This window comes from Clavelina lepadiformis, chromosome 7, assembly GCF_947623445.1.
Source record: "Clavelina lepadiformis chromosome 7, kaClaLepa1.1, whole genome shotgun sequence".
In the NCBI taxonomy this organism is placed as follows: domain Eukaryota; kingdom Metazoa; phylum Chordata; class Ascidiacea; order Aplousobranchia; family Clavelinidae; genus Clavelina; species Clavelina lepadiformis.
In genome coordinates this window covers 10,285,802-10,312,271 of record NC_135246.1, presented here as the reverse complement: position 1 = coordinate 10,312,271, position 26,470 = coordinate 10,285,802, and the positions used below count along the sequence as shown (strand labels likewise).

Here is a 26,470-nt window from a genome sequence, read left to right as displayed (position 1 = left end):
GCTGATGAAACATTACGTGTCACTTCCTGTTAAAGGCAACTTAACAAAACGTTCTTTATAAGATTGCAACATAATCAAAACAGGTCAACAACGCGTCGATCCCCTTGTTTGAAAAACTCGGGTTTTCAAGCCGGGGAATACCCGTAGTCGAAATTTGTTATTCGCTTTCGGGTAAAGATCATGTTTTAAATATGAAAATAGGCCAATCTACATTACTTTTGATATCTTCAACATGCTAACAGCCCACGTTTTACGGCAAAACTGTTAAACTTATTAGCACATTACCTTTTCGTATCGTCAAACCTATGCAGAATTACTCCATCATATAATAAACTATCTGTACAGTGTACAATTTCCCACCATGCAGGGATAAGAAGCAACTCGGAGCCTTTTAGAAATTTATTTGACATTTTAATTCATTCATAGAGAGAAACTTAGTGTTTCAAGAAACACGACCAAACATCCACGGTCCTATAGACGCTATTAGCGTATTATCAACTTTCATTTGAGAAATAAGATAAACACTATATTCATAGCCTATTGTAAAACTTAATTATATGGAAGAGAAGGATTTATTGTTGATAAACTTAGTTCTTTGAGTATGTACAAATATATGAGATACTGTAACGAAATGTATGTTTTGTGTATTTCTACACTTCCGCTCATGTATTGTAATATATTGCTGCTTTTAAAGTGCTTTATTATTCGTGTAATGACTAGCTGTTACAGTGGGGTTTCTTGGACAGACGATTTTAACGTGACATCACCGTGAAGTTCCGGGCAAATATTTCTATATAAACCTACAATATTGACTAGACTAAACATTAACATTCACAGGTCAACATTTTTTTTTCATTTTCTCTTGCAAGAGTTTTTTCAGTGATTCCGCCCAATTTTTGGATGCTGATTTCAAATCTGCAATCAGTTTCTTTCTGCATACTTTAGTTTTCCAGCAATCGACAATTTCATATTTTTAAGTTTGTGGTACTTAGACCTACTTTGCACAAAAATCTCCTTCATCGGCACTCAACACTTATTAATTATTCCGCCCATTTTCCTGTTGTATACGTGTTTCTGAACCATTGTTAACGTTAGCTTGTCACAGATAACTGATTTGTACTAGGTGGCGTAGTTTTTGCAAGCTTGAGAACTCAACAGCACGTGATAGGCTTATTCAGATTTTCTATTTGTGCGCCGTTCGTCTGAAACGTGGTAGGCTACCTTACTTTAGATAAAATGTTTTTAACTCTTCTAAGGTTTAGGCATACTTTTGTTTAGGATACGTCTGCTGCCTGATAGGAATTACGTAACTTGCATGATAGTGAAGTACCGTGTTGAGGACAGATACTCTTGGCTAGGCTATAGGCTCTATCTAGGCTACACTGGCCTGCTGGTTTTCACAACCTAATTTTTTCCCTTTTAGGTGTAGGTTGAACACAATTGTTTTAGATTTGGCCATGGCTACCTCTAGTAGAAATAAATGTCGAAGTGAACCTGATTCCATTTGTTATATCTGTTGTATCTACACATTTCTTTGTCAAAGGCGAAGGATAACATCGTTTGTGAGGCGTGCCTACAAAGCTTATTTTGAAGTCCCCCTTGGCGATCAAGGGAAGAACTGGGCTCCACATATTGTGTGCCATAACTGCGAAGAAATGCTTCGAGACTGGACAAAAGGAAAGATAAAGGGTTTGCCCTTTGGATTTCCCATCGTGTGGCGTGAACCCAAGGACCATTGAACTGACTGCTTTTTTGTTTGGTCAACAAAAAAGGTGTTGGCTGGAAAAGAAGACAAAACATTTCTTATCCCATTATTCCATCAGCTATCCAACCTGTTCCTTACTGTAGTAGATTCTTTTATGGTTTTTTATCTTCTGAAGATGAAGAAACTGAATCTGAGAGGGAAGATGTCATGGAATGCGAGTATAAGAGAATAGATACAGAATCTGAAGACTCTTCCTCTGAAACCAAGTTAACTCCTGAGTAATATAATCAGTCAGAGCTGAATGACTTGGTACGTGATATAAATCTGCCCAAGCAGGCAGCTGAGCTCTTTGCCTCCAGGCTCAATGAAAAATGTGTACTGGATAGCCCCGCAAAGGTTTCCTTTTTCCGAAGAAGAGATGAAATCTTAATATCCTATTTTTCAGAGGAAAAGCAGCTGATTTATTGCATTGACATACCAGGCCATCTTGGGCAATTAGGCATCTCATCATATGATCCAGGCATGATGAGATCAAAATAGTCATTGACTTGCTCAAGCATCATGAGTATAAGTAGATCATTTGCGTTGACCTGAAAATGGTTTGGTTTTCCGCTTGGCCAGCAAAGAGGATTCACGAAATTCCCATGTTATCTCTGTATGTGGGACAGTAGAGCACGTGAGAAACACTGGACTCAAAAGGAAGGGCCCATGCGCGAAACACTCGAAGCTGGCATGCCGAATGTACCAAACAAACCATTTGTAAGCAGAAATAAAATTGTTTTTCCTCCCCTCCACAGCAAGTTAGGCTTGATGAAATAGTTTGTCGAAGCCGTACGTCTTGACAGTGAATGCTATCATCACCTTGTTTATACTTTCCCAGCTTTGTCGTATGAAAAAATTAAAGGGGGGGTGTTTGATGGGCCACAAATTCGTACATTCGTGATCAAGAATTTCTCAAGAAGATGAATGCCAAGGAGAAAGCAGCATGGTTGGCTTTAGTAGATGTCATGAAGAACTTCCTTGGGAACAAAAAGGCACAAAACTATGAGATTCTTGTATCCAAGATGCTCATCGCTTTTCGTGATTTAGGATGCAAAATGAACATCAAAGTTCATTTTCTGTTCAGCCACCTGGACAAATTCCCAGAAAACCTTGGGGCCGTCAGTGACGAACAGGGAGAACGATTCCACCAGGATCTCATGACGGTGAAAGAACGCTACCAAGGTCGATAGGACCGACATAAGATGGCCGATTACTATTGGAGAATCAAACGTGACTGTCCTCAAAAACTGTACAAACGCAAAAGTTACAAACACAAATTTTTGCCCACGTCGTGCTAGAACGTAAAATACAATTGATTTTTGCGTCCTTTCATCAACAGCTTTAAGTTAATTGACTGCCATCATTCTTTTCTTTGGCATTTGCATGGACAACTTGATTTTCGCATGTATTTTACTTCCAAAAAATCCCCTTTCTTTATATTTTCTCCCCAAAGTTTGTTGCATATCTGTCTGTAAATACAACTTTTCGTAATAAAACAAAAATATTTTGTCAGATGTTATTGCCTTGAGGCTGGTTTTTAGACTGTCAGCAATAAATTCATTTGACAAGTTATATCCCTTTGCGAAAAGTTCGGATTTTTCCAAAAAAGGAAAAATCTTGATTTGCAAACAATCTACAGCTTGCAGAAGAAAACTAAGGTCAGATTCGGAGTCAGTACCCCAAAATTACCTATGAATAAGTTTTGGTAGATTTGCAATAAATTTTTTGTTGACCAGAGATAATAAACTACGTAGATATTAATATATGTTGTGACATTTAGATAAAGACATCGACTTGTATTACGTTACAAGTCTGTGCAGAAAATTTTTCAAACATATGTCAACAGTGCACGATGGTGCATGCAAAACAGTTACAAGGTAACACTCCTCAGTTTAGCAGACCCCTATGTCAGGTTGAATTTAACAACAACATCAATTTACAAACACAAACGCAATCATACACTCTACATCGTAAGTACGAAGTCATGTAATTCTAAATACAAGTTCTACTCCAGTTGGACATTCACCTGGCAGTTTTTGATGTATGTTTCTCGCAATTTTCGCAATATAGTTTTCGATGAAAGGGGAGTAAAGAATGGGATTAAGAGCGCTGTTAATCGGCAGAAGAACCCGAGCGGTGAAGATTTCTATGCCGGGTGGAAGAGCGACACCTCCCAAACTGGCATAAACCATGATGCAAATCGATATCCAGCAAACAAAATCAGTAAAAATCAGCCTTGCTATTCGCAATTGCATCCTGCCACATTGATTCTTTTCTCCGCTACCATAGTCAGGTCGCTTTCGCATTTGATAGTATACTAAACTGTAACCAAAACAAACGAAGACGAATGATACAAAATTGAGAATGATGATGGCTGCAGAATAAATGACGAAATTATTATCACCGGTGACGTAAAATGTAGGCATGCAGTTGCTTGTTTTTCCATAATAACCTATGTCGCCCTCTGGTGAAAACTGTGAAAACTGTGGAAAATACTTATCGAGAAAGTTTTTAACCGTCAGCCATTGGCTGCCCTCATCTGGCATTGAAGTGTTTGTAATGCTGGCCAAGCGACATGTAAATTTCGTCACATAATCATCTGTAACTATATCAGCTTTTGAAAAGGGATTGCGAAACAACACTCCTTGATTGAAGTAGGCCTACCTGAAAAAATTGGGTACAATAGCGAGTGATATTGCAAGCAACCAGATAAAGACAACAGCAAATTTCCGGATAACAATCGAATTATTCCGTGATTGAGTCGGGCAGAAGATTGTATACATACGAAATGCTGCAAGAAGACCCATAACAAGGCAAGAAGTTTCGCTCGAAATGATACAAATGCTACCAGCTACAGAACAGAGTGTGCTAGTTCTCCATCCATAATCAAACTTCGCATAATTGCCAGAATAAACTACTCCTTGACCAACAATTATAAGCAAATATATTCCCATAAGGAAATCAGAAATGGACAGGTTAAGAATGATGATGTGGTTGCATTTATGACCCTTAGAAAGATTTTCGTCCATCATATGACGTGATGTAAAAACAATAACGTAAATGTTTCCAAAAATCGTAAATATAGCTACAATTCAAAACCATCGACGAAGATGAATATTTCCGATTAGTTCAAAGCGAGAGGAAAATATTCCTGGAACGAATTCATCTGAGCCGTCCACACAATCTCGTTTTCCATCTAATACGGCTCTAATAGGGATGGACAGAAAACTGCCTATAACAGTCCTACATCGGTATCTATTGTCACAATTTTTCTCATCACTTCCATCATCACAATCTCGTATTCCGTCGCACTTTTCTCTTTGGTCGATGCTGACCTTACCACCTGCCCTACACCGGTATCTCATCGGACAGTCCCGTTCGTCGAATCTTTTTGGACAATCTGTCCTCTTCAAGTACTTCCATGCCTCATCTACATATCCGTCGCAGTAACGGTCTCCGAGACGATAATAGGAGTGACAAGTGTCGTTGCAAAAACCTGGTGGGTTTGAACATGTATCACATTCGTCACTGAAATCAAGATATTCCGGTCTTTTGTCACATAAAGTGGCATAAGTTTGGCCCCATTTTGTTTTGCATTGAACAATGGTATTAGACGTTGGACGTGACATCAGAGTAAATGAAGTAGAGTTTGTAGCAGTTTTATCCAAAACTTTTAGGTTTATGCTTGTTAGAATTTCTCTGTCTGCCGTTTGTTCAATGTTACAGTATGGTGACGCTACATTAGCCTCGTAGAACAAGTCGGTACACTCCTGTATAAGGTTTGCTTCGCAAAGGCATTCATCGGACAAATCATAGCAATCAATGATACCATCGCACAGTTGTTTGTATGAGATGATCAAGCGATTATCCAGACATTTGAAGCAATAAAAGGAGCCATCCTCATCGAAGCAAAGATCGGATTTATCATAGCATTGTGCGACGTCGTCGTAAATATTCCACAGGGGCAGGATGCAGGGAATGGTTGAAAACTTAGCAGAGCATTTAAATCCGGGTCCGTCAATGACTTCATCACTACCATCGTCACAGTCGAGCTTACGATTGCAAAAGTTTGACTTTAGGACCAAAGTTTGATCGAAACACTGAAAAGCTTTATTACAGTCTGGATTGGTTTTACTGTCAGCGCATGAAGACGTACATATAACTTCAAAGTTTTTACAATTGGGACTAGAACATTCTAAAGAAGGAACTTTGTAGCAGGTCTTGTTATCACATTGGGGTTGGTAACAAACTGTTTCATTACTAAACCTGATAATATTTACTTCACAAGCGCCACATAAGTTTGTGGTGACTTATGTGTAACTATGTGTAACTTATGTGTACTTATCTGTAACATGAGGTTCGTCATTGCCACTTTCGCAATCTAAATTTCCATTATTCACGCGGTGGTTTGCAATGCAGCCTTTCTCTGCTGAGCAAGTAGGGAAGTTTTCTTTGAAGCAAGAACAAGCAAAGTAGCTGACAGGGCAAGTGCAATTGGCTTCATCGGATACATCCGAACAGCTTTTTCCCAAATCGCATTTTTCTAGAATGATACAAAGACTGTTGAATTAGCCAACATGTCACTTTAAAACGATTATGTTTTACATAAAATTGATGGCCGACCAGATCAGACAGCAAGTTAACTTTCCAAAAATAAGTAAATGAAAGAAAACTTTATAAGGTAGGCAAATTCTTACCAATTTCTTAATTACTATTTACATTACACTTCCACTTACGATTTTCTTCGTAGCATGTTGAAAAACTGTCATTGCTTGCGCAGGTGCCTGTCAGTTTGCAAAAGCATGGCAGGGGTGCCCAGGATGGACACGATGAACAATTCCATTCGTCCGAACCATCAGCACACTCTATCGTACCGTTGCACGCTTCTGTTATTATTGTTATGTTGTTACCTTAAATTTGCGTCATACGGAATTATTTGTTATTTATTGTAGTCCTTTAAATGGTATCTAAGTGTATTCAGTCGACGTCTTTCTACCTTCTTTTTTATAGCAAATCCGCCCATCTCCATGGCAAGTAAAGTTGTCCCGGCTGTTACAGGCACATCGCAGTGGTAAATATTCAGGACAATCGTCACAAAATCTTTCGTCTTCTCCGTCAATGCAGTGGGCGTAACCGTCGCAATGATCTAAATATTATTTCTGTAATATGAGCGTTTTCGCGTATATGTGAAACAGTATTGTAAAAACAACTCAGTGACTAATATAGCATATACAGTAGTTTTAACGAAGTTGTTCAAAATACTTTTTGCATTTTCATAGGGACTTAAAGCATGTTCTGATCTATAGCTACTTTTATCACCGTCTTTTTAATCAGCTTACATACTTCGTATATGGTTGCACCATGGCTTGAGCATACAATTCAATTCATCAGATCCGTCATAACACTGAGCAAAACCATCACATTTCTCTGTTCAAATTAACAATGTTAAAATGAATGTGGCATGCCAGTTGGGAAATTAGTAGTAACCAATTATAAAAACCGAAAAGACGAACCATGTTTACTCTGATCGCAAGCATCTGAGTTGTAAGTTACTTTTAACACAAGTTCAAGAAACCATTGACTGAAACGAAATTATGCTAAAAAAGCTCAAGCATACGTCTTGTTTTATAACAAGATCGCATTTTGACCCGGACGCATGCTGAACAAGTTAAGTTTCTTGAATCATTACATAAGCAAGATAGAGGTGCGTGAGACGGACAGTGGCAATGCTGCTCATCCGATCCATCTGAACAGTCGAAAATTCCGTCGCATCGCTCTGATAAAACAAGTTTTGAATTTATATTGTGCAAGATTTAAAACAGAAAACCTGTAGACTTAACGTGTATCAGCGAGATTTTTACAGTTTTTGTCGACTAAAACAACTAGAAACTTTAATATTCCCTTCAACAGTCCAAAGCATGAAGTTTAGTTTATTGTTGGGTAGTATTAGTCGTTGGAGTTTTGCATACCCTCTACGTATCCTGTACAGAAAAAAAACATATTAAATTAGGCAAAAACTAACTCACCAGATAATGAATAACAAGAAAACATTTTATTTCTGCACGTGTTAATATTCGGTTTGTTGCAAGTACAAGGTATCAGTCCATATGTGGAACAAGATGAACAATCCCATTCATCGGAGCCGTCGGAGCAGTCGTTAAATCCGTCGCATACATCTGTAACATTGCATATATTTGTCAAAAGTTCCATCGTGTTATCTTCAAATAGATGAGTTTTACTTTTATTTAACATATAGTACAGTGATGGTCTTTATGGTCATGACCAAAAAATTACGCCAACCACGCCAGAAGGTAACGCTAAACTAAAGTAATCTGCTTTTGACCCATTAAATGAATCTTTTATATAAGGACTTTAGCACTTCGTTGTTGATAGTACAGAGAATACCAGTTGAAACAAGTTGTAAGAAGACGAAAACCCTTTCTTTTGAGTTATCTCGTAATATTGCAATCTTGTCTAGTGCGTAGGTCTAATAGTCGTTTAGCTCTGTTTTTTTTCTTGAGCAAGTCGCACATAATCGTCGTCAAACAATTATTAAAAGTAAATCTGTTGCTTAGCTCATTTGAAAGGAATGGATACGTTATGATTTCCATTTGCCAGCTATCGCGGAGAATTTTTACAAAAACCCCAGTAAGTTGTTGCTACTTAAGTTGCTAATGTCGTAATTACACACATAGTTGAATGTTTTGGAATAATTATGATTTCCTTGGTTACGCATTCTTTAACTTCTTCTAATGAAAAACCGTCTTTCATTTTTAGTATAGACAAAATTTTATTTATGACCCTGTGCAAGTGTTACGGACTTTGTTCCTCACATGTTGTGTTGTTACTTATCACCGTGTTTTTGCTTGATGCGTTTTTACCAATCAGCACCTTCTACGCGTTTGTTAACTATTTTAATCACGTGATTTGGCACCCTTGTTATATATAAATATTGTGCGCTTTTTAGAATTTTTAGTCTGAGTCGGCGTCTGGCTGAGACCAATTAAATGTGGCTTTTCGAAGATCATCGGTTTGTTTCATTAGCGTGATAACGCTACACAGTCTCACAGTTGAAGGTTACTCACAGTTACTCGCAGTTAAAGGTGTCGCGGTTCACCGTAAATGTGAAATTAAGCCTGGCTACATGAACGAGAAAATAATCGTTACAATTGGCGAGCGCGCCAGGATTTCACAACCGCCAAAAGGGTTAGCAGTCGTGTGAATGTTATCGATCCGATCTTCTACCTTCCACGGCCGTTCTATAAAGCGGGAGACGACTTACAACAATTTTTGTATTTGTTTCATTCTTATTGTCGTCTAACCAAGCTTTCCAATGAAGGGAAGAAACCGTTTTTCTTGGCTTCGATTCAAGAAATGTTCCTTCTCAGATTAAGTCACTTACCTGTTGCTGAGATGTCTTTAGAAGACGTTGTTTATCAATTCGAGTTGATTGTCGACTATCCAGAAGCTCTGTATAGAATGCGGAAATCGTTTTTCAACAGACGACAACTACAAGACGAGTCCGCATGTGACTATGTAAAGACAGTAAACATTCTGGGTAGAAGGGCCTATCCAACAGACGAACGTCTTCGAAAAGATTTAATGTTTCTGTGTGTGATGAAGGGCTTAAGGGATCCACAAATGGTCATGTCTCTCCCAGAAACTGTCTTCGAGGAGAAAGATTTTGACTGTCTTTACAGCTTCATCACTAACCCCAAGAAAGCTGTCGAAACTGAAGAAACTATGTTGCTGAAAGGAGGCCAGAAAGACGACAGCAATGCCGATAAAGAGTACAGCCATGCATACATTTCCGATGCTGAACATAATGAAGTGGATGAGAGTTCGCCAACTTCAATTATCAACAATCAAGGGGCCTACCTTTCGGAAGGGACACACGAAAAGTCAATGTCGACGCCCGTTACAGATGAAGTGCGTGCAAGTTTCACTTTACCAGTGTTTTGGAGTGCACGAAGAAGTGTTAGAGTTCGAGGATTTTTTGGTGATGGAACACTTTTTATCGTTCTGATGTTTTTAACTTGTATAGGATTCACGATTCACCGTGATTTAGCTCACATTCCATGGGACAGGGGAAAGTTTCGTCCGGGTGGCCTCAAATATAGGATGGGGGGTGTGTTACGGACTTTGTTCCTCACATGTTGTGTTGTTACTTATCACCGTGTTTTTGCTTGATGCGTTTTTACCAATCAGCACCTTCTACGCGTTTGTTAACTATTTTAATCACGTGATTTGGCACCCTTGTTATATATAAATATTGTGCGCTTTTTAGAGTTTTTAGTCTGAGTCGGCGTCTGGCTGAGACCAATTAAATGTGGCTTTTCGAAGATCATCGGTTTGTTTCATTAGCGTGATAACGCTACACAGTCTCACAGTTGAAGGTTACTCACAGTTACTCGCAGTTAAAGGTGTCGCGGTTCACCGTAAATGTGAAATTAAGCCTGGCTACATGAACGAGAAAATAATCGTTACACAAGATCTACATAAAGACAAAGAAATTAACATAACCGTTGGAGTTAATATTACAAAAAAAAACTGAAATAAAATGTCGTTTAAATGTTGCCCAAATATATACTGTACTTATAATTCTAACATTTGATCAAAGGTGTTGGATAGAAGTAGAACATGTGTTTAACGAATAAGAAGTGTACATCCTAGTATTACTTAGTTTACTGTCTTACACTGCTGTGGTATTGTTACATGGACTATTTTTGAATGGTTTCATAAGCTCCTTGATCTGTTCATAGTTTTAGAGTGGGTTTTTCACGACTATTTCTCTCCCTGTTATAGACTGGCGTCAATACCTTAATTCAGAATTATAAAGTTCTTAATACAATTCAAAATTAAGGTAATGACATTATTCGCTTACAGTACACTGAACAATTACTCAGACGAAGATAACAGGCAATGCAATACGTATCTTCAATGTTATTATGGAAAATCAATCGTCTGCGTGTCTACATTTTACTTCACCCCTAATTAGAATTTCGTCATTTATTCTGCAGCTAATATCACTTTCAACCTTGCATCATTCGCCTTTGTTTGTTTCAATTACAGTTTAATATACCATCGAATGCAAAAGCGACCTGACTATGGTAGTGAAGAAATGGAGCAACATCGCAAAATGCAATAGCGAATAGCAAGGTTTATTTTTACTGATTTTTTTGCTGCTTTGATCCCGATTTGCATCATGGTTTATGCCAGTTTGGGAGGTGTCGCTCTTCCACCCGAAACAGAAATCTTCATCGCCGGCTTTCTTCTTTCGATTAAAAGCACAGCTCTCCATCCGATTCTTTACCCTCTTTTCATCGAAAACGACATTGCTATATTTGTGAGGAAGCTACGTCGATAAACAAAACGGCTACTTTAAACTACAGTATATAAGCAGACTAAGAAAGCATGTTAAGCTGAAGATTATTATGTGAATGTTTTTATCTCCTAACTTATATGTATCATTTTGTGTAAACTTTTGCATACACTTTCGATGTGGTTAGATATTTTCGTAAAAATTTGTGAATCGACAGAACTCTGAAATGTTAACAGCAGCAGATTTTTCTTGAAAGCAAGAATCTGCTCAAGTGCTCTCTAGCTTAAACATCAGTGGTGACATTTATGTGATACAGTCTACAATCTACAGGATTTTTCGGCACTTAGGAATCAAAAGCAAATATAGCTATCTTGTCATTATGTTTATATTCAGTTGGAATCGAAAAAAGACTAAAGTGAAATTGAATGGACTCAAAGCATTATTTGTGTATTTTATACAATTTATCACGTTCTTATTCAATAAATATTTATATTTGCAAATTATTATGTAACCTTTGCAAATTGTTGGCAGTATAGCTACATATTTTTCTTGCATAATCCTTTTGCAAAATGCAAGCAATGTATAAAATTTTACAGTGTTATTGTAACCGAAAATACAGTATTCCACAATCCTTATTTGGAGGACTGTTGTTATTAATTGTTTATCAAGGAGAAAGATATATATATATATATACAAATAAGATAAATGCTCCTATTAAGATCTTCGACGAAAAATATCTACTCTGTTTGATTTATGTCTGCCAGCAACCCGAGCAGTTGAAGTGTTAAAAAGTGGAGCAAAGACCAGTGAACTAAAACAAATGGGATGTAATAAATCTATCATAATTGTACTCAGAATGTACAAGCTTGATATCCATGATTCAAGCTTTGTATTTTTGAATTAATATTTGTACAAACAAGTTTCAAAACTGTTTTCTAGCTTTTGTCTGCTTAATATACAGGATATTTTACATGCTTTTTACAGTTACATTTAAATTCAAATAACTCATTGAAATAAGTGCGTTAATGATATTAATATTTGCTTTAATAAAATTCTAACAATTGCAAAATAAAGGGAAATATACAATCTGAATTTTTGGAAACATTTTCAATAAATGCCTTGCAAATGTGATTGGTTGTAAATATTATAGTTTTATTTTTACAACGAATAAAATTGCTTTATTTCTACTAAAACATTCTTTATATGTACAGTGTTGAAAGAGCCGTTAATGTTTGGAATTGATCTGTTAAAAACAAAACAAATGAATTTCTCTTTATCTAAACAATGTTATGGCAATATCGTTACGTTTTGATACTGCGGATTGCTGTATTGGTGTAACACACATGTAACGTAACTTACTCAAGAATACTATCTTTAGCTGCGTCTTTGCGGTGACTTGCTTTTAAAGAAATCGATACGGTACCCTGTTGACCAATCAGGAATTATCTTTTGCCAAAAACTCTCTTCAATTTTACAGTTTTTTGAGTGTCTATGGCAAGTTTTACGTAAGCTGCCACAGGAATGTCATTTAGAATTCTTTTTGCCTCCATATATTTGAGTGTGCATACTTTTGTTTTGGCAATTTCATACAGCAGTCCCATAAAAACATAATGATAAGGCTGAATACTGATGATGTTTCGTGACATTTTCTGTTCCAAAAAATGCGTAAATTTTTGTTTAGCATTCTCTGGTAACAGTTTTATCATATCAGGTAGGTAATAATTTTCCAACTCTTTTTTATTCATTTGCACAGACTGAACATTGCTGTCATCAAACAACTTGGAAACGATAAATCTATTGTCAAGTTGTTCTCTTGGAAAAGCATGAATATTAAGCTTTATTTGGGAGGTTAAATATTTCAAAATGCAAGCATGATACTTTCCATCACTTGAAAGTAAAACCGCTTCGCCATCATCCCGATCATCGTTGAGAAGTTTGAGAAAAAGATTGCAATAAATTTTGTCCAGTTAAGCTGCTAATTTCATAATTACACATGTAATTAAATCGGAAAAAGCTAATACGCTTATCTTTTTTTCGTGTTTGATCTAATTCGTATTGAATTTTATCAAACAATGGGCCCCTTGTGTCGACCACATTTTGTTTTGTATGTCAAAATCAAAAGGAATTATTCTAATTTCCTTGGTTAAGCGCTCCATAACTTCTTGTGTCACGGGATTATTTTTATGTACCCATTTTATAACCATCACATTGTACACTGTTTTTCGCACCACTCTTATTGGTTAATTTAGTCAAATGTGTGGGTCAACTGAGAATTCGTTTTTGACTTTCATCGTGGACAACATTTGTTTGACAACATTTGACGACATGACGCTATACAAGATCCACACAATGACAAAGAAATTGACAAACTTTTAGGATTAATATACTATAAAAGGACTGAAATAAAATGGCGAGAAAAAAGAATGTAGTATCAGTTGCCACAGGAAGCTTGGTGGGCGGAAACAGCTGTTTCTACAAGTTTCAATGGAAATTTCACAATCAAAGTTACTATTTAAACCACTATACAAGAAGATAATACGTATGACATTTATCAAAACTAAATAATATTCTCAGCATTGAGAAACAATATCCTCATTAATTAAAATAATCGAATCCAAATCGTTATAGGACATTCAACATAAAATTTTACTTTCTACAGTATATACCTATTATAACCAAAATAGATTTCATTATAACTTTCATTTTGATAGCTTCACAATGAATAAAAGTTTTTAATCTCCAGTAAAACTGTTTTCACGTCTTCGATGCTGTAAGATCCATTGGTGTTTGGAATTGATCTGCAAAAAAGACAATCAAAAATGAATTTCTCCTAAATGTTGCTTAAAATACCTGTTTAGGCATTTCCTATTGACAAATTGTTATAACATATACACTTATACCTCTTTTGCAAAAACTTAACCGAGAAATGATTTCTTCAGCTGCATCTTTGCGGTGACTTGCCTTTAAGAAAGCGGAACGTAACCTTTTTTACCAATCAGGATTTCTCTTTCACCAAAAACTCTCTTCAGTTTCCCAATTTGTTGAGTGTCCATGGCAAGTTTTACGTAAGCTGCCACCGGGATATCATTTAGAATTCCTTTTGCCTCCATATATTTAAGTGTGCATATTTTTGTTTTGGCTATTTCATACAGCAGTCCCATAAAAGCATAATGATAAGGGTGAGAAATGGTAATATTCTCCGACATTTTCTTTTCTAGGAAAACTACAAATCTATGTCTAGCATCTTCTCGTAATAGCTTTATCTTTACAGGTGCGTAGTAGATTTTCAAATATTTTTTGCCCATTTGCACAGATTGTACATGGCTGTCATCAAACAACTTGGGAAAGATAAATCTATTGTCAAGTTGTTCTCTTGGAAAAGGATGAGTTTTAAATTCTAATTTTGTTGTAGAATACTTCAGAACTGCAGCATGGTACTTTCTATCAATGAAAAGTATCACTGCATCACCATCATTCCAATCATCGTTGAGAATTTTGACCAGAAATTGAAGTAACTTGTTTCCAGTTAGGTTGCTGATGTCATAACTACACCTGTAGTTAAACCGTGGAAAACATGCAAAACTATATCTCTTTTTCGTTTGCTTCAAATCATACTGAATTTTCTCAAACAAGGGTCTTTTTTCATTGGCGACATTTTCTTTCTGCAAATCGTAGGCTGATGAGAGTATTATAATTTCCTTTACTAAATACTCCACGAGGTTTTCAGTGGTGAACATCTCATGTTTTTTTCCCTGTGGACAACATTTTCATTACATAGCCTATGAAAGTCACTGAAAGTATAGAGGTTGATATTAATATGTAGCAAATTATATAAAACAACTTCTTAAAGATTAAAGAAGAAAAAACTGAAATTCAAGCTTAATTTATGGTCCACACTTATTATCGCTTTGTAAGCTACATTCTTTCTCTTACTTGCAAAACTTCTGTTGCTTTTCCCATTTTTCGGGTTTCTTACTTTGTTATAATTGTCTTCATTAGCGTTCGTTTGCTACCTATATAAGTAGTATCAAAGCAAATTGACTTATTTAGAAGTATAAAAAAGGTGAAATGCGACAAGCTTCGTTTTGTCCCAAACTGACGCACACCACAGCAATAGCCTTAATAAAGCCTACTTCAACTTGTGTTCATACTGATCTTGCTCACGAAAGCGCTGAACGTTATCTCTTGAGGCTGTGCTTAAGGAAATAAAAAAAAGTATGTCGCAACGTTTTTGCATTTTACCGAAGCTCATCAAGTAAAGCAGTAAAGAAAGAGTTTGACCTTACGAAACTTGAGTATTCATGTGGGGAAATCCACGTGGTCGAAATATGTTGGCCTGATTATTTCGTCATCCAGGAAAAGTCCTTTTACGAAGAGTAGTTTGCATTGCTTTTAACTTGTAAGAATAAATGGATTTCGCATACTTTTTACTATTTTGTACGCCGTACATAACAGAAAATCGGGAGCACGACAAATGGCCGCGGGAAAGTGGCCGCGAACAAACTCACCGGGGTCAACTGAACGTGACGTAAATTGACCGCAGACAAACTGACTGTGACATAAACTGGCCGGCGATCAAATTAACCGTCGATAAATTGGCCGGCGATCAAATTAACCGGCGACAAATTGGCCGTCAAAAGGTCAAAATTTTAAACTCGGTAGTATATGATATGTAAAGTAAATATTTGTTTGTAACTATTTCCTTTGTTTTTAACAAAATTGTTTTTTATTTCAATACACATTGAAACGTTTATTGAAATAAACAGAAGTGACTAGATAGTGAATTAGAATTTTGACCTTTTGACGGCCAATTTGTCGTCGGTTAATTTGATCGCCGGCCAATTTATCGACGGTTAATTTGATCGCCGGCCAGTTTATGTCACAGTCAGTTTGTCTGCGGTCAATTTACGTCACGTTCAGTTGACCCCGGTGAGTTTGTTCGCGGCCACTTTCCCGCGGCCATATGTCGTGGAACCCAGAAAATCACTGGCATAAGTATGTAAAAGTCACTAATAAACACGAACTGAAGAAAAATGGCAATAGATTTAGCTTGGTATTATTTGCTCATCGATTTATCCAAATTCCATATGGTAGACCGAAAACACATTCACCAGTTTTACGTTATAGATAAGACCAATAATAACATACATGTTTTTTTGTCAACTGTAATACTGAGAACAAATTTCTGTTTTTTTCCGGCTTATTTCGCTCAGTGGTAAAAGTAATCGCCGCATAGTTTTGGGAATGGAATTTTTATCCTTAATTTCAAACTTTATAAACCACAAAATGTTTTTGATAATTTTCAACTCTAGTTATTCTTTTGTTACCCTACAAATAACTAATGAAATAGTAATGTTTGGCGTCACATGTGCTTGGGATCGGTTTTGCCTTGAGGCATCTTGTAGCTAAATGCAGACTACTCACTACTCTGGTTTTTGGCGATATAATGCCGGAGTTTGTGCTGGCATGCTGTATATGCTTATGACATCAAAATAAACAAAATTTCTTGTTGAAATCTTCAAAGTACAGCAACACTGTACATTGCTTGTTTACAGAGCATCAAACAAATACAAAAATAAGCAGTCAAACAGTATGAACTGTAACGCAAATGCTACAAACGCGTTTGGCATGGCTGGCTGAACGCGTTGTAGGTCGTTGTAACAGGTCGCATATGCAGTGAAAAATTTTATACGCGATCCTAACTTTGCTTTAGAAACTTTAAAATGTATTGAGACTTAAAAATATTTTATTTTTACCGTAGATGTAGATACAGTACCGTATATAGATAAACATATCGTAGTCTATGCATAAACTTCAAAGCATATCTTAGACTGTACGCAAATGTAATGTAATAATTGCGCAATACATTTTGATATATTGTAGCTACATTAGTTATATACATCAGCTACATGGTGGTATTGAGTAGCTTAATTAGCTACATTAGTTACATTTTGATATTTAGTAGCTTTATTAGATACATTAGTTACATTTTGGTAGTTAGTAGCCACATTAGTTACGTTAGCTACATTTTAGTATGTTGTAGCTACATTACCTTATATGCACTCTCAGTATATATTGTTTTAGTCATTCTTAAGCAGTCTTTTTTTCAATAAATACAAATGACATTGTCGTATTAATAATAATCTGTCACCAACCCTATATAACATTTATGAATAATGACCCCCTAACTTCGTTCAACGTCATTGATGTGATATCGATATAGCTATATACGTGACTCTTTCATTTTGGTGATAGAAAGGCATTCAGCAACAATTGGTTTGTACTTTACCTAGCAAAAGGAAAAGTGTTTCGCTTATAGGGACTTCCCAAAATTGCAAACATAGGTTTTCCAAACAATCATATGATCATTAAATAGACCTTTTGTGAGGTACGGTTTGAAGCTATTTGACTAATGCCCATTTTTACTAGACTTCTGACGCTAATGTTATTAGAATCAGATCCCAGCAACTCTCATTTTTTAATTTCCAATTGTTTTACCTGCGCAGAATTCGATATATGTAAACAAAACGTTGGATATAAATGTCAACAAACACTTACGATCATTTGAAAAGGTTCGAAGAACTGATGAACTTTACTGAATCAACAACAAAAGGCGCTCAGCTGGTGAATGAATTTCTTTTCTTCAGTATGTAGTAAAATAAAAACAAGATTTAGTTAGGCACTCTGAAGGTTAACTTTATTTTGGATTTTTCTACACGAGCTTTCGCAAACGTAAGCTTGCTTCTTCAGGTTTCTTAGTACACCATCAGAAGCAGGCTCATGTTTGCGAAAGCTCGTGTAGAAAAATCAAAAATAAAGTTATCCTTCAGAGTGCCTAACTAAATCTTGTTTTTATTTTACTATGATATTATAGTGTGAGATATTTGGAATTGCAATGCCATGCGAAATGAACAACACATGCACAAAAGCTCTTCATTAAATTAATTCTCTACATTGGTAATTCGTGCTCGCAGCGCTACTTATACCAGCAGCAATTTTTAAATGGATGCTAAGGATAGAATAAATTCACACTGCAACTTACTGAATTTGGTATATTCAAGTCGTTATATTATTCCATCGCTGGAAATGTTGTAGTGGTAGGCTAATTGTCTTAAATTTATTATTTACGTATTTGTTCCGAGTTCGTATCATTATTATTAAGGCGTCTACTTTGTGCATAACGATAATATAAGTTTATGGCAAAAAAGAAACAAAATTTTTATAAATATTTTTGGAAGATGAAAATATTAATTTTGCTTGAAAACTTGCTTCGTTTTAGATCAGGTTTTACGATTATCTTTGAACTAGCTTACGTATGAATGCATTAAAATTCAACGTTTTAAGTTAAGATTAAATAAAAGTTTTAGCAACTGTTAAGCAAAAAATAAAAGCACAAAAACTTAAGAAACACCCATTTAGTAGTTTTATACAAATCTCGCATCGATTAGTTATTGAGAGGCTTCTGTTTTATTGCAATGTTTTGTTTTGCAAATTCTTCCAATGCTTGGCAAACTTGTTATAAACGTTTGATGCAAAACCGGTCTAAGTTGTTTTAGATGAAAAAGTTTTCAAAAGTTTATCCAATTAGCAACAAACGTGATAACGCGTCAAGTATGAACTTTAAAAACTGTCTTTAGCCGTTACGGCACAAACTTATTTGCACTTTTCTGATATATTGGAGTAATTCAACAAAATAAGTTAGACAATGAAAACAGAATTACGATATATGAAACTGTATGTGAAATGTATAGTTTTATATAAGCATTATAAAATACAGTCAATAACCTATATAATTACACTCACTTATAGCTCTGGTTGCAAAATATAAGTGAGAACATGATCTCCGTAATTGTCGTCCATAAGCCGAAAGAACCTACTTATAATGTCACCTGTTAAAGTTTAGCATGTTTTTGTACAATAATATAATTAAAGCATCATTAAATAAGTAGCTTTCTTGCCTTTGGTCATTACGCGAAGTATGCGGTTGCCATGTTAAGATCACCAAATATGGAAAAAACTTTCATGCAGACACGTATGAAGTTGTGGGACACGCCCGCTTTCGTGCGATACATAAGCCGATGTCGACTTTATACAGCAACTTTATTTTCTAGCGAAGATGAATCACAATATGCGAGCTCTGGTTTTGCTCTTAGTTGCTGGAACACTATGCAAGGGCCAGTACGCCGGTTGCAAGGTGCCAGCGATATGTCGTCGTAATAAAGATAATAAAACAGTGGTGGTGTGGCGATCAGTGCCCATTCTTAAACTTTCTCCATCTCTGCAGGTAGATTAACAAACAGAAAAGTGTTTTTTTTTTAATCTAAATATACAGTCTCTTTTTTGTTCACCGTGCCTTGCAAATCATTTCCTTTTGGCAACATCAAAAGATTCGAAATCTAGTTTGCTTTTTCAGGGGTGAAACACACTTAATAAAAGAGTAAGATGTTACTGTTTTTCATTGCATTGCTTCTGGCGGTGGTTGGGCAAGTTTGTTGTCAGTATCATTCATGTGAAGTTCCCGTATACTGTAGACCAGGGCTTCCCAAACTGGGGGTCGCGACCCCGCAAGGGGTCGCGTAACGAACTTCAGGGGTCGCAGAGCGTATACCAATTTTACACGAAGTACAAAATACAATCGAAACAAAATATCGTTCCAGCCTAATCAACATTGAAACCGCCTTGAGACCAGCATTAACAGATATTGAGCCACGGCTGGACTTGCTTTGTAGCAGAAAGCAGTCGCATCAATCACACTGAATAAATGTGTGTGCTTTTTTGTTTCCAGTAGCCTATATATGTGTAAAGTAGTAAGTAGACTTTGAGTACTGGTTGCTTGAATTCAGTCTTTACTCTTTGCATCTCAATAAATTTCACTAATGACTAATGTATGTTTCGCACTGCTAATTTAATCAATTTAAACGTGAAGGGTCGTGGAAAACTTCAGAAGTTTGAAAGGGGTCGCGAGCAAAAAAGTTTGGGAAGCCCTGCTGTAGACGATCTCCAAACGGTCCGGGAGAGGCGATTTACACCGATTTGCAAGGCAACGTCATAGCAGAGCCGGTAAATTATGATATTGTCTTGCATAGAGTCATGTAGGCTTCCCTTTATAAAACAAAGTTTATGAAAAACATGTATAACCTATACGAGAAGTCCTTTTTACATGAGTTGTTTTTTCTGATTTTCAGGAACCACCGATTCCGATCCTCGATGTGACAAAACCGGACGGACCAGATGTGCCTATGCCGACTTGTGGTAAATAAATGCAATGAATTTTATGCTGAAATTATAAAATTTATTAGCTAATGAATTGGTCGCTAACGTTGTATGATAGATCTTGAGCCAGGGTGGTTGACTGGACTTAACGGTCGCCAATACTGGGTTTCAACAGAGGGAGCATATGTCAATTTTGACACAGCCAAAGTTATCTGCAAAGACAAAAACGCGAGGATCGCTACATTCGGCATCAGGGACGACGAGTCGAGACGGTAATTGAAAATTGTTTCGATAAAATAATAAGCTATTACTTGATTGCGTGATTGATTTCTCAATTTCGTAATCATACCGTAAATAATAGAAATCTTTATATTGAATGAACTTTTCAGCTTCCTTGTCGACAACGTTTTGAAACGTTTCAGCAACATCCACGGTTACTGGTTTGGATAAACCGATGACGCGAGTGAAGAAGAGTTTGTATGGACAGATGGCTCAAAAGACACAAATGCAACCGAGGACTGGCATGATGGTCAGCCAGATAACCACAATGACGCCGACTGCTCGATTGTAGCTCGATACTATGACTACAAATGGGATGACGTTAATTGTGGTACGACAAACGCTGTTCTGTGTGAGCGGTAAAGTTGTTGTTTAACATCAGCAGAAATAAAACAATCTGCATTGGAAAACTTGTGCTAAATTGATGATTTCCGAATTATTTGATCGTATAAAACAGGAAAGTTGATTAAAAACGCAAACCTGAACTAAAATGATCGCAAAATGTACTCTAAAGTGAAACACAATAAATATCGACAAAAGCAAATTTATTGATATTATTTAGAACATGTAACTATCATGCAACTATACTTCGTAAGAAAATTTTAATGTTGATACGAACAGGGAATTGATAAAGAATCGAAACAAGGCTAGGCTCTAGATCTAGGCTAGGAATCCCTACATTCTCAGTTTGACAGAATTACAAAATAATAACAAAACAGACCACGTCGACGTCACATGCACATTGCACTTCAACATTTTTAATCCAGTAGATATGACGCATATTGGTTGCGAAATCGCCATAAACACAGTGTGGCCAGCTAAAAAATGTGTTCCTAATGCGAACCGACACCTCAACAAAAAGAAGTGAACGAAATTAGTTGCCTCCAAAAGGGATTGAACCAGGGATCTTTAGATCTTCAGTCTAACGCTCTCCCAACTGAGCTATCGAGAGAAGCTTTAACCAATATGGGGCTCGAACCCGCGACATTCGCGTTATTAGCTCGACGCTCTAACCAACTGAGCTAACCGTAGACGATTGTTTGTGGTCCAAAACAACGATTAATTTCAAGATTATTCCGACTTTAAAATTTTTGTTTTTTTGAAGAATTTTCTGGCAAATTGAGAATTTTTGCTTAAACAATCCATTTCTCTAAATCATCACGGCATCAACTCCCTAATAACGAACAACAACCCTTTTTCTTCAAAACATTTTTATCATCAAAGCGAAAATACACTTTCTGGGCACTTTCACGAAAGGTCATCCAGGTTATATTAAGAAAATGTATTCACCGGGAATCGAACCCGGGCCGCCTGGGTGAAAGCCAGGAATCCTGACCACTAGACCATCTGGCAGCGGCGATCGATCTATATTTGATCCAGTAAATATACTTTGACTGAATTCCGGCTCAAGGGATCATGACCCAATTTTAAAAAAATAGGCTTTTCAATGCAAAGTACATTTAACTAAGAAGCTACTGTCGCAGAACCACTTCACGAGCATCCATCAATATTCGCTTGCAACGAGATCTAGGCTAGGAATGCCTACATTCTCAGTTTGACAGAATTACAAAATAATAACAAACCAGCCCACGTCGACGTCACATGCACATTGCACTTCGAGAGTTTTCATCCAGTCGATATGACGCATTGGTTGCGAAATCGTCATAAACACAGTGTTTCCAGCCGAAAAATGTGTTCCTAATGCGAACTGACACCTCAACAAAACAAAGTGAACGAAATTAGTTGCCTCGACACGCGATTGAACCAGGGACCATTGAACATTAAACCAAGAAGCTACTATCGCAAAACTACATCACGAGCCTTCCTCAATTTTGGCTTGCAACGATATATAGGCTAGGAATGCCTACATTCTTAGTTTGGACAGAATCATTTTACTAAAATTTATAAAACAACCACCTAAACTTTACAGCATGTTTTGAGAGTAAAAGTTTCGGACAACTAATCCACGGAAAACAAATATGCGACATCTAAATAATTTACAGCTTAGCCTGGACCTGCAATCCGCTATCGCCAAAACCATATCAAACCAGCCCACGTCGACGTCACATGCGCATTGGACTGCAACATTTTTCGTCTTTTATCACGCATTGGTTGAGACCTCGTCACACATAAAATGTTCCCGCTTAAAATTGTGTTCCTAAAAGGAAATGACTTCTCAAAAGAACGAAGTGATCGAAATTAGTTGCCTCGACCCGGGATTGAACCAGGGACCTTTAGATCTTCAGTCTAACGCTCTCCCAATTGAGCTATCGAGGCAAGCTTTGGCCAATGCGGGGATCGAACCCGCGACATTCGCGTTATTAGCACAACGCTCTAACCAACTGAGCTAATCGCCCTCGATTGTTTGGGGTCCAAAACAACGATTAATTTCACCATTATTCCGACTTTGAAATTTTTGTTTTATTGAAGAATTTTCTGGCAAATTGAGAATTTTTCTTTCAGCAATCCATTTCTCTAAGTTATCACGGCATATACCTCCCTATTAACGAACAACAATCCTTATTCTTCAAAACATTTTTGTCATCAAAGCGAAAATACACTTTCTGGGCACTCACACGAAAGGTTATCCAGGTAATGTTAAGAAAATGCATTGACCGGAAATCGAACCCGGGCCTCCCGCGTGGCAGGCGAGAATTCTACCACTGAACCATCAATGCATGCACTTTCCCAGACCGGAAATCGAATCCGGGCCGCCTGGGTGAAAGCCAGGAATCCTGACCACTAGACCATCTGGGAGCGGCGATCGATCTTTATTTGATCCAGTAAATATACTTTGACTGAAATCCGGCTCAAGGGATCATGACCCAATTTAAAAAAAATAGGCTTTTCAATGCAAAGTACATTTAACTAAGAAGCTACTGTCGCAGAACCATTTCACGAGCCTCCATCAATATTCGCTTGCAACGAGATCTAGGCTAAGAATGCCTACATTCTCAGTTTGACAGAATTACAAAATAATAACAAACCAGCCCACGTCGACGTCACATGCACATTGCACTTCGACATTTTTCAACCAGTAGATATGACGCATTGGTTGCGAAATCGTCATAAACACAGTGTTTCCAGCTGAAAAATGTGTTCCTAATGCGAACTGACACCTCAACAAAACAAAGTGAACGAAATTAGTTGCCTCGACACGCGATTGAACCAGGGACCATTGAACATTAAACCAAGAAGCTACTATCGCAAAACTACATCACGAGCCTTCCTCAATTTTGGCTTGCAACGAGATATAGGCTAGGAATGCCTACATTCTTAGTTTGGACAGAATCATTTTACTAAAATTTATAAAACAACTACCTAAACTTTACAGCATGTTTTGAGAGTTAAAGTTTCAGACAATTAATCCACGGAAAACAAATATGGTTGGTCGGAAAAAAAATAAAAACTGAGCACAGAAAGTTTTTTTTCGCTTTGTTGACAAAAATGTTTTGAAGAATAAGGATTGTTGTTCGTTAATAGGGAGGTATATGCCGTGGTAACTTAGAGAAATGGATTGCTGAAAGAAAAATTCTCAATTTGCCAGAAAATTCTTCAATAAAACAAGAATTTCAAAGTCGGAATAATGGTGAAATTAATCGTTGTTTTGGACCCCAAACAATCGAGGCCGATTAGCTCAGTTGGTTAGAGCGTCGTGCTAATAACGCGAATGTCGCGGGTTCGAGCCCCGTATTGGCCAAAGCTTGCCTCGATAGCTCAGTTGGGAGAGCGTTAGACTGAAGATCTAAAGATCCCTGGTTCAATCCCGGGTCGAGGCAACTAATTTCGCTTACTTCGTTCTTTTGAGAAGTCATTTCCTTTTAGGAACACAATTTTAAGCGGGAACATTTTATGTGTGACGAGGTCTCAACCAATGCGTGATATTAAAAAGACGAAAAATGTTGCAGTCCAATGCGCATGTGACGTCGACGTGGGCTGGTTTGATATGGTTTTGGCGATAGCGGATTGCAGGTCCAGGCTAAGCTGTAAATTATTTAGAAGTCGCATATTTGTTTTCCGTGGATTAGTTGTCCGAAACTTTTACTCTCAAAACATGCTGTAAAGTTTAGGTGGTTGTTTTATAAATTTTAGTAAAATGATTCTGTCCAAACTAAGAATGTAGGCATTCCTAGCCTATATATCGTTGCAAGCCAAAATTGAGGAAGGCTCGTGATGTAGTTTTGCGATAGTAGCTTCTTGGTTTAATGTTCAATGGTCCCTGGTTCAATCGCGTGTCGAGGCAACTAATTTCGTTCACTTTGTTTTGTTGAGGTGTCAGTTCGCATTAGGAACACATTTTTCAGCTGGAAACACTGTGTTTATGACGATTTCGCAACCAATGCGTCATATCTACTGGATGAAAAATGTCGAAGTGCAATGTGCATGTGACGTCGACGTGGGCTGGTTTGTTATTATTTTGTAATTCTGTCAAACTGAGAATGTAGGCATTCTTAGCCTAGATCTCGTTGCAAGCGAATATTGATGGAGGCTCGTGAAGTGGTTCTACGACAGTAGCTTCTTAGTTAAATGTACTTTGCATTGAAAAGCCTATTTTTTAAAAATTGGCTCATGATCCCTTGAGCCGGATTTCAGTCAAAGTACATTTACTGGATCAAATAAAGATCGATCGCCGCTCCCAGATGGTCTAGTGGTTAGGATTCCTGGCTTTCACCCAGGCGGCCCGGGTTCGATTCCCGGTCTGGGTAAGTGCATGCATTGATGGTTCAGTGGTAGAATTCTCGCCTGCCACGCGGGAGGCCCGGGTTCGATTCCCGGTCAATGCATTTTCTTAACATTACCTGGATAACCTTTCGTGTGAGTGCCCAGAAAGTGTATTTTCGCTTTGATGACAAAAATGTTTTGAAGAATAAGGATTGTTGTTCGTTAATAGGGAGGTATATGCCGTGATAACTTAGAGAAATGGATTGCTGAAAAAAAAATTCTCAATTTGCCAGAAAATTCTTCAATAAAACAAGAATTTCAAAGTCGGAATAATGGTGAAATTAATCGTTGTTTTGGAACCCAAACAATCGAGGCCGATTAGCTCAGTTGGTTAGAGCGTCGTGCTAATAACGCGCATGTCGCGGGTTCGAGCCCACGTATTGGCCAAAGCTTGCCTCGATAGCTCAGTTGGGAGAGCGTTAGACTGAAGATCTAAAGATCCCTGGTTCAATCCCGGATCGAGGCAACTAATTTCGATTACTTCGTTCTTTTGAGAAGTCATTTCCTTTTAGGAACACAATTTTAAGCGGGAACATTTTATGTGTGACGAGGTCTCAACCAATGCGTGATATTAAAAAGACGAAAAATGTTGCAGTCCAATGCGCATGTGACGTCGACGTGGGCTGGTTTGATATGGTTTTGGCGATAGCGGATTGAAGGTCCAGGCTAAGCTGTAAATTATTTAGAAGTCGCATATTTGTTTTCCGTGGATTAGTTGTCCGAAACTTTTACTCTCAAAACATGCTGTAAAGTTTAGGTGGTTGTTTTATAAATTTTAGTAAAATGATTCTGTCCAAACTAAGAATGTAGGCATTCCTAGCCTGAATATCGTTGCAAGCCAAAATTGAGGAAGGCTCGTGATGTAGTTTTGCGATAGTAGCTTCTTGGTTTAATGTTCAATGGTCCCTGGTTCAATCGCGTGTCGAGGCAACTAATTTCGTTCACTTTGTTTTGTTGAGGTGTCAGTTCGCATTAGGAACACATTTTTCAGCTGGAAACACTGTGTTTATGACGATTTCGCAACCAATGCGTCATATCTACTGGATGAAAAATGTCGAAGTGCAATGTGCATGTGACGTCGACGTGGGCTGGTTTGTTATTATTTTGTAATTCTGTCAAACTGAGAATGTAGGCATTCTTAGCCTAGATCTCGTTGCAAGCGAATATTGATGGAGGCTCGTGAAGTG

General features: G+C 37.3%; 2 protein-coding genes and 10 non-coding genes across 12 annotated transcripts; 7 read left to right on the top strand and 5 right to left on the bottom strand.

The window, feature by feature from the left end:
- Window positions 1-12,918: 12,918 nt before the first annotated feature.
- Window positions 12,919-15,376, bottom strand: LOC143465466 (uncharacterized). Its single transcript, XM_076963786.1, has 3 exons — window positions 15,003-15,376; window positions 13,970-14,821; window positions 12,919-13,867 (listed from the first exon to the last, which is right to left on the bottom strand). Exons 1-2 carry the CDS (start codon window positions 15,027-15,029, stop codon window positions 14,033-14,035), a joined length of 816 nt encoding a protein of 271 aa, XP_076819901.1. The 5' UTR covers window positions 15,030-15,376; the 3' UTR covers window positions 12,919-13,867; window positions 13,970-14,032.
- A 3,793-nt stretch (window positions 15,377-19,169) lies between these two features.
- Window positions 19,170-20,971, top strand: LOC143465049 (uncharacterized). The gene is made up of 4 exons (XM_076963180.1): window positions 19,170-19,353; window positions 20,255-20,321; window positions 20,401-20,554; window positions 20,672-20,971. The coding sequence occupies exons 1-4, from the start codon at window positions 19,186-19,188 to the stop codon at window positions 20,730-20,732; spliced, it is 450 nt and encodes a 149-aa protein (XP_076819295.1). The 5' UTR covers window positions 19,170-19,185; the 3' UTR covers window positions 20,733-20,971.
- A 1,794-nt stretch (window positions 20,972-22,765) lies between these two features.
- Window positions 22,766-22,838, bottom strand: Trnaf-gaa (transfer RNA phenylalanine (anticodon GAA)). Its single transcript has one exon. It is a non-coding gene; the product is annotated as a tRNA-Phe (tRNA).
- Window positions 22,839-22,844: 6 nt separating this feature from the next.
- Trnai-aau (transfer RNA isoleucine (anticodon AAU)) lies at window positions 22,845-22,918 on the bottom strand. The gene has a single exon. It is a non-coding gene; the product is annotated as a tRNA-Ile (tRNA).
- A 250-nt stretch (window positions 22,919-23,168) lies between these two features.
- On the bottom strand, window positions 23,169-23,239 carry Trnag-gcc (transfer RNA glycine (anticodon GCC)). The gene has a single exon. It is a non-coding gene; the product is annotated as a tRNA-Gly (tRNA).
- A 7-nt stretch (window positions 23,240-23,246) lies between these two features.
- Window positions 23,247-23,318, bottom strand: Trnae-uuc (transfer RNA glutamic acid (anticodon UUC)). The gene has a single exon. It is a non-coding gene; the product is annotated as a tRNA-Glu (tRNA).
- An 869-nt stretch (window positions 23,319-24,187) lies between these two features.
- Window positions 24,188-24,261, top strand: Trnai-aau (transfer RNA isoleucine (anticodon AAU)). Its single transcript has one exon. It is a non-coding gene; the product is annotated as a tRNA-Ile (tRNA).
- Window positions 24,262-24,267: 6 nt separating this feature from the next.
- Window positions 24,268-24,340, top strand: Trnaf-gaa (transfer RNA phenylalanine (anticodon GAA)). The gene has a single exon. It is a non-coding gene; the product is annotated as a tRNA-Phe (tRNA).
- An 855-nt stretch (window positions 24,341-25,195) lies between these two features.
- Window positions 25,196-25,268, top strand: Trnae-uuc (transfer RNA glutamic acid (anticodon UUC)). The gene has a single exon. It is a non-coding gene; the product is annotated as a tRNA-Glu (tRNA).
- Window positions 25,269-25,274: 6 nt separating this feature from the next.
- On the top strand, window positions 25,275-25,345 carry Trnag-gcc (transfer RNA glycine (anticodon GCC)). The gene has a single exon. It is a non-coding gene; the product is annotated as a tRNA-Gly (tRNA).
- Window positions 25,346-25,595: 250 nt separating this feature from the next.
- Window positions 25,596-25,670, top strand: Trnai-aau (transfer RNA isoleucine (anticodon AAU)). Its single transcript has one exon. It is a non-coding gene; the product is annotated as a tRNA-Ile (tRNA).
- A 6-nt stretch (window positions 25,671-25,676) lies between these two features.
- On the top strand, window positions 25,677-25,749 carry Trnaf-gaa (transfer RNA phenylalanine (anticodon GAA)). Its single transcript has one exon. It is a non-coding gene; the product is annotated as a tRNA-Phe (tRNA).
- The last annotated feature ends 721 nt before the right edge of the window (window positions 25,750-26,470 follow it).

What these genes read in the sequence shown, in the direction of transcription:
- LOC143465466 (XM_076963786.1), bottom strand. Translation starts at nt 15,029, where the DNA reads ATGGGAAAAGCAACAGAAGTTTTGCAA. An exon ending in AAGCAACAGAAGTTTTGCAA is followed by an intron (nt 14,822 to 15,002) that starts GTAAGAGAAAGA and finishes TGTTGTCCACAG; the next exon opens with GGAAAAAAACATGAGATGTT.
- LOC143465049 (XM_076963180.1), top strand. Translation starts at nt 19,186, where the DNA reads ATGAATCACAATATGCGAGCTCTGGTTTTGCTCTTAGTTGCTGGAACA. An exon ending in AACTTTCTCCATCTCTGCAG is followed by an intron (nt 19,354 to 20,254) that starts GTAGATTAACAA and finishes TCTGATTTTCAG; the next exon opens with GAACCACCGATTCCGATCCT. An exon ending in AGGGACGACGAGTCGAGACG is followed by an intron (nt 20,555 to 20,671) that starts GTAATTGAAAAT and finishes TGAACTTTTCAG; the next exon opens with CTTCCTTGTCGACAACGTTT.